The sequence below is a fragment of the Dermacentor andersoni genome, chromosome 2 (genome assembly GCF_023375885.2).
Source record: "Dermacentor andersoni chromosome 2, qqDerAnde1_hic_scaffold, whole genome shotgun sequence".
In the NCBI taxonomy this organism is placed as follows: domain Eukaryota; kingdom Metazoa; phylum Arthropoda; class Arachnida; order Ixodida; family Ixodidae; genus Dermacentor; species Dermacentor andersoni.
Window position 1 is genome coordinate 240,054,593 of NC_092815.1, and position 6,611 is coordinate 240,061,203.

Genomic DNA, 6,611 nt, shown 5'->3' on the forward strand with positions numbered 1-6,611 from the left:
ACATGGAGGTCACAGGGGACGCACACATTTTTCAACCAAAGCAACGACTGATCCTATGGAAGAAGCATCGCCTATCATGCTCCAAAGGAACTAGTAGATTAGCGGCTAGGTCCTTGGTAGACAAACGAGGAAGGCGTGCTGGCGATAGTTTCCCGTTGCTGGAAAGCATCCAAGTGTAATAAAAACACTCCGGCTATATTTGTCTACCCTCTGGTAAGTGGTGATAAAAACTGTAACCCAAGTCGACAACTTTGTCTCAAGGCAGCGATTTCCGTACTTCTCTTGCTGTCAGAAACCAACGTCTTGCCAACCTGTATTTCCCAGGGCAAGCAGACGAGTGCGGTCTGGCACTAGCGCAGATAAAAGCGGACTGCTGACACGTGTACGTGAAGCGAAAACGTACAGGGTGTGTCGGGTGAGCTGTGCAATCGCTCACCCGACACAACAGTGGCAGCAATACGGCAGAATAACAAATCTCTCCGAAAAAATAGAGGTCGCTACGAGCGCTTTATAAAGAACTGTAACAGCGGCCAGAAGTCACACGCAGCCAGACGTTCTAAGAACACGCACGATGCTCACGAAGTTTGCCTTTCTCGCGGCGACGCTCGCCGTAGTCACCTGCGAACATGACGACGACGCGCTACTCGCCAAAGCTCACAACCAGTTGGCCGTGAATCTGCTGAAGCAGCTTGCGATCCGGGATCCCTCAACCAACGTCTTCTTCTCGCCGACTAGCATCGCCGCAGCCTTTGGCATGGCCTACGCCGGTGCCCGTGGAAGCTCGGAGAACGAGCTGGTGTCTGTGCTCGGTCACACTGCGGTTGGCCTCACAGGCCGAGCAAGAGTGCTCTCTGCCTACAAGAACCTGCTGCAGCTCGCGGCCTCGCCCAATGTGACGCTGGATGTGGCCAACATGGTTCTCGCGCAGAACGGCTTACCTGTAACCGACAACTACAAGCAGCAGCTGCGCGAAGTCTTCGATGCGGAGCTCCGGTCAGCCGACTTTGCCAACGAAGGCCCCAGAGTCGCGGCTGAAGTCAACGCGTGGGTGCGCGACAAGACCAGGGGAAAGATTTCCGGCATCTTGCCTGAAGGTCAGCCGCTGAACATCATCCTGTTCATCCTGAACGCCGTCTTTTTCAAGGGTACCTGGGTGACCAAGTTTGACGTCGCCGACACTGTGAACAAGCCCTTCTTCAACCTCGGAACTACTGAGGTGAGCAAACCGGCGATGCACCTCAGCACACGTTTGTCGCACACCCGTATCGACGCCTTGCATGCGTCTGCTGTGGAGATCCCTTACCAGGGTGGTAAGTTCAGCATGGTGGTCGTGCTCCCGGACACCCCTAGTGGTCTTCAGGCACTCAGGGACGGCCTGTCAGTCGCCATTCTCGAAGAACTCGGCAGAAATCTACACAGGAAAGACGTCGTACTCCGGCTGCCCAAGTTCGAGATGAGTGTCACCTACAACTTGGTGCCCGCGATGCAGGCGCTCGGGCTGAACGCCGTGTTTGAACGCTCAGCTAACTTCAGCGGAATCACTGAGGGTACGCCCGTCCACATATCCGACGCCGTGCACAAAGCAGCTGTAGAGGTTAACGAGGAAGGAACCGTCGCGGCCGCCGTTACAGGACTGTACATTGTGGCTGCCTCGGCTCTGAATCTCCCACCTCCGCCTGTTTTGTTCACCGTTGATCGCCCTTTCCTGTACTACATCAGGGACAAGAACACCAACCGCATCCTCTTCATCGGCGAAGTCCACAGCCTTTGACGCGGGCAATTTTTTTCTTTTGCCTTGGTTGGTTAAGGAACGGATTTAGAGGACTGAAAAGCGTCTGTTCGTATCCGGAAACCCACAGTCAAATTCCTGCTTCATTTTTTTGAACGCCTATGTGCCGCTCCAAATAATGTTGCTAAACAATTACGATGCACAGACCGTAAAGGGGTCAAGGCTGTGTTTTCCTTTTGGTTAGCTGCGAAATAACGTTGGTGTAGGACGCAAAAAAAGTTGTTTGCCACATCAGTCGCAGCATACTCCCACCACCTGCTGTACTTTGCGCATTTCAATATTCTCTGCGGAACATTCGATTATCTAGTCATAGGATACCTACTAGCTCCGTCTTTATGTTTTTATTTTGTTTTTCGTCGACGAAAATAAACGACTACACGGGTATGTACTTATGCGTTATCACAGCACTGCGTCAATAGAACGCAGACGTGTCTTCCAGTAGACAAAGAGCGTCTGCGAGTGCAGAACTTTTTTCAGCGTGCGTTCTATTTCTTATTCTGTAAAAGTGAGCGGTGTTTCGGGTGCCTTCATGTTGAATAAAGAAGTTGACTGGAAGGTTGGCAATGTGGTTCCAGAGCATAAGTTCGGTGATGTTCTGAATTCTTTCAATTACCACCCCATTTCATTACCCTGCGCACATATTGCATACCAGACTCGTTAACCAGTCGGAGTCTAATATGATCTTTAGAGTGCCAAAATGGTTTCCATAAAAAATGTTTGCGCGAAACGTAATTAATAAAAATTACTAATAACTCGTTTTCTACATGCTGCACCATGCTTCAATCGTTGACAGCATTCTTATCGCTTTTGCTAAAGCTTTTGGCACTGCTTCCCATGCACTTTTGTTGAAACGTTTGTTAACATCGATAACAGTGTATTAAATTATATAATGCTTCCTGAGCAACAGCTTCGCGTCCACGACTAGCGACACGGTACTGATACATCCGGATACGCACTGTGACCCCTCCTTTTTTATATGTTCTTAATATTCCTAACGAAATGTTTCAACCGAAGCGTTTCGTTCACGATTTTATCGTGAACGAACGCATAATTACATCATCATTACAGCTCGCTTCATCATCCGCCGTACATCAGTCCTCCTGCATGCATGTCACTCCGCATTGGTCATCCCCTTCAAGTCGCCCGTTCACGTGCGCACACTACCACTTTTGCCTCATCATTCTTCCCACGTTCAGCCTCGGACTGGAACGGCCTTCCACACGACATCGACGCAATCACCTGCCCATCCACGTTTTTGAACCGAATAATTAACCTATTTACCAGGGAGCAAACTTGTACCTAAACATCTATTTATTGTGTATTTAATTTCTTTTATTAGTTACCCACCTCTTATGTAATACCCCCAATCCTTGGGGCCTTTAAGGTAATAAAGTGAAGTATACAGAGAAAAGGATAACCATTACGACTGTCGTGATCTTAAATGTGACATCAATAACATCGTTAAATGGTGTAGAGCGCGGCACCTGAATCTTATTGTTAATAAATGTAAAGCCATGAGACTACGGAAAAACCAATCGCCCTAATATATTGTCATGTACAAGTTTGTGCCGCAGTGGACAAAAGGACGTTGTGAGGTAAAGAGTAGGTTGAAGGGTCTCGTCGATCGGTAGATGGTGCTACCCTGACTACTGAGCTACAACCTCGTAGCAGTATATATTGTAATTACATATATTTTCTACCTCGTAACAACATACAATTATCTGCATAATGGCTTCCAATTAGCACATGGTAACATAGATAAGTATGTCTATGTTCATATATCGAGTGATCTATCCAAGTATGCACAGATACCATTTGTTACTAACACTGCCAACTACACGCTTACTTTTCTTCGTCGCAATTTTTCTCTCGCACCCATACTGTTAGAACTACTGCCATACAGAACAATTCATCGCCCAAAACTCGTATATGCCTCTTTCGTTTAGTACACTAAAAACGAGTCACTTAGCAGACGGATCAGTTCAGAACTGCTCCTCGCGCTTCCAGCTTTTTAACTACTCCCGCCTAGCCAGAGTTTGCCTGATGAAAAAGACGCTAAGCCTTCCATATCTTTCCATTCGACACCGCACCGCCCGCTTGTGCACCTTTGATATTGTAGGAACAGAAGGCCCACAAAGAATTGTCATTTATTAAACAGATGACTGCGTTGGTGTCGCGGCTATACCATAGTCGAGCTTATATGCCTGATGACGCTCTTCTTCCACTGCGGGGCTCTGAGTACTGTCCACTACATGGCTCCCCCCTAGCGATGAAGACACTGTCATTGAGCGGTTTAAGTTGTGTAGATGGCACTGCCATAGTCTAGATGAGCTGGCTTCAATCGGTCGATGGAAATTGTCTCTTCGTGTCCGTTGACAAGAAGTGTGAAAAACATGACGTCACGCTTGGGGACTTTGAAGGGACCGTCGTAAGAAGCTTGTAAAGGAGTGCGAGTAGCGTCGTGACGGATAAATACTTGACTGCTATGAAGTGAAGATGGGCTCATGTAAACATTCCTGTGGTCGTTACGGAGCGGCGGTGGTGTACATGTAACAGTGACCATTGTAATGCGAAGGCGGTCCGCGTAGGATAGTAGGTCAGCAGATGACAGTTTCGAGGCGAAGAACTCGCGGGGCATGCGAAGCGTCGTGCCGGAAACGAGTTCTGCTGAGGAACACTGTGCATCTGTTTTCAGAGTTGTGCGAAGACCTAGTAGAAACAAAGGCAGGCGCTCTGTCCATGGATTCATGGAGTCATGCGTACGAACTGCTGCTTTTATTCGACGATGGAAGCGTTCTACCAAGCCATTGGAACTTAGGTGATAAGCTGTTATTCGTATGTGTGTTACACCCTGAAGACTGGATGGAGATATCTTGAAAGAGGGACCATTCAAATTATCTTCCTTTTTCTGTCGTTCTGGTGTTTGGTACGCCGTAACGAGAAATCCAGGTATTTAAGATGGCCTGAGCTACGGAATGTGAGAGAGTGGCATTGCTTCAGCCCAGCGTGTGAAGCGACAGTTTAAACAACAGTTTAAAACGTACCCTGTTTACTGCCCCGGTTTGTGTGTTCTCACGCCCAGATCACCATTAAAAATTGGGAGAACCACAAGTGAGGACCCACCAGGTGGCGGAGGTGGTGATGATGAGAGAGAGAGAGAGAGAGAGAAAGGCAAAGGAAAGACAGGGAGGTTAACCAGAGATTACCTCCGGTTGGCTACCCTGTACTGGGGGAGGGGAAAGGGGATGCAATAGGTGAGAAAGAAAGAAGGATAAAAAAAAGGAAAAAAAAACCTAAGCACACACACACGCACGTACACACGAACTATTTCTGTGGGCACTGTCACGCAACCCGCAAAGGCTTTCCTAGTCTTACGCAGTGTCACCGTACAGTCCTGCGCCGCACAGTGTACTGTCACGATTTGTCAGAAAGCCCCGTGTCTTTCAAGTATCGCAGCAGCGCCTTCATCGCGGATCGCGCTGATGTTCGCGTAGGCCAGGTTCCAAGGATCTTGTTTTCTGTCATTGGGCGCTTGTCCAGTTTGTCTAAGGTGGCTGAGAGGACAGTTCTTTGTGGGTTAAAGCGAGAGCACTGACAAAGAAGATGCTCGATCGTTTCGTTGCACCCGCAGAAGTCACACAGTGGGCTGTTGGCCATTCCGATAAGGAAAGAGTAGGCATTTGAAAATGCTACTCTAAGCCATAGACGGATAAGAAGGGTGCAGTCACGTCGTGGAAGCTCGGGCGGAATATGGAGCTGTAAATTAGGGTCCAGAGTATGGAGGCGTGCACTTGTGAAATCGGATGAATTCCACTGGGCTAATGTCAGGTCACGCGCAAGTACGGCAAGTTTTTTCGCTGCGTCGGCTCTCGAAAGAGGAATGGCAACGCAGTTGACGCCGTCATGGGCAGATCGGGCAGCTGCGTCTGCTCGATCATTGCCATGTATGCCACAGTGACTAGGCAACCACTGATATATTATATCGTGTCCTTCGTCAACTAGTCGATGGTGGACTTCTCTGACCTCTGCGGCGAGCTGCTCATGTGATCCATGGCGCAGTGCTGAGAGTACACTCTGTAGGGCTGGCTTGGAATCACAGAAGATTGACCATGCGTGGGATGGTTCCTCCTTAATAAAATGAAGAGCCGCACGCAGGGCTACCAGTTCAGCAGCTGTCGTTGATGATACATGTGACGTCTTTAGCTGTATCTTGACGGATCTTCTTGGTATCACCACAGCGGCAGCTGCGCTTGCAGATGTGACTGAACCGTCGATGTAAACGTGTACGCGGCCACTGTGCACCTCATGTAAAAGTTCTAACGTGACCTGCTTAAGGGCAAACGATGGCATGTTGGCTTTCTTCATGATTCCTGGGATGGTGAGGCGTATGTCAGGTCTGTGCAGGTGATGATGATGTGGCAGCAGGCGGGGTCAGCCTGGCATACATAGCCGGCAATTGTTCCACCTGAGCCTCCTACGAGTTGAGATACGTAGTGTGTCGCCAGGTGTCTCTGAGCCCCGTGTCCCGCAGGAAGGCAATCGGCAGTCTTTGAACACTCTTTCTGATTGGCACTGACTCCGGGGAAAACTATATATTCAATGTTACTGCTCGTAAGACCACTATATCGCACGCTGTCGACCATCGCTTTTCTTTCTGTATCAAACTGCTGGCATAGCCAAATGAAATGTTCAATGTCGTCGACATCACCACAGAAGTCACAAAGAGGGGAAGCGCAACGTCCAGTCTTGACACAACGCCGGGGCCTACGCGGAGTTGGTTCTGATGCGGTACAACAGTGTCGCTTCCTCGCGAGTAAGTCCA

General features: G+C 49.0%; 1 protein-coding gene across 1 annotated transcript; it reads left to right on the top strand.

Annotated features, from left to right (window-relative positions):
- Positions 1-444: 444 nt before the first annotated feature.
- Positions 445-2,371, top strand: LOC126539896 (iripin-2-like). Its single transcript, XM_050186709.3, has one exon. It carries the CDS (start codon positions 572-574, stop codon positions 1,769-1,771), a length of 1,200 nt encoding a protein of 399 aa, XP_050042666.1. The 5' UTR covers positions 445-571; the 3' UTR covers positions 1,772-2,371.
- The last annotated feature ends 4,240 nt before the right edge of the window (positions 2,372-6,611 follow it).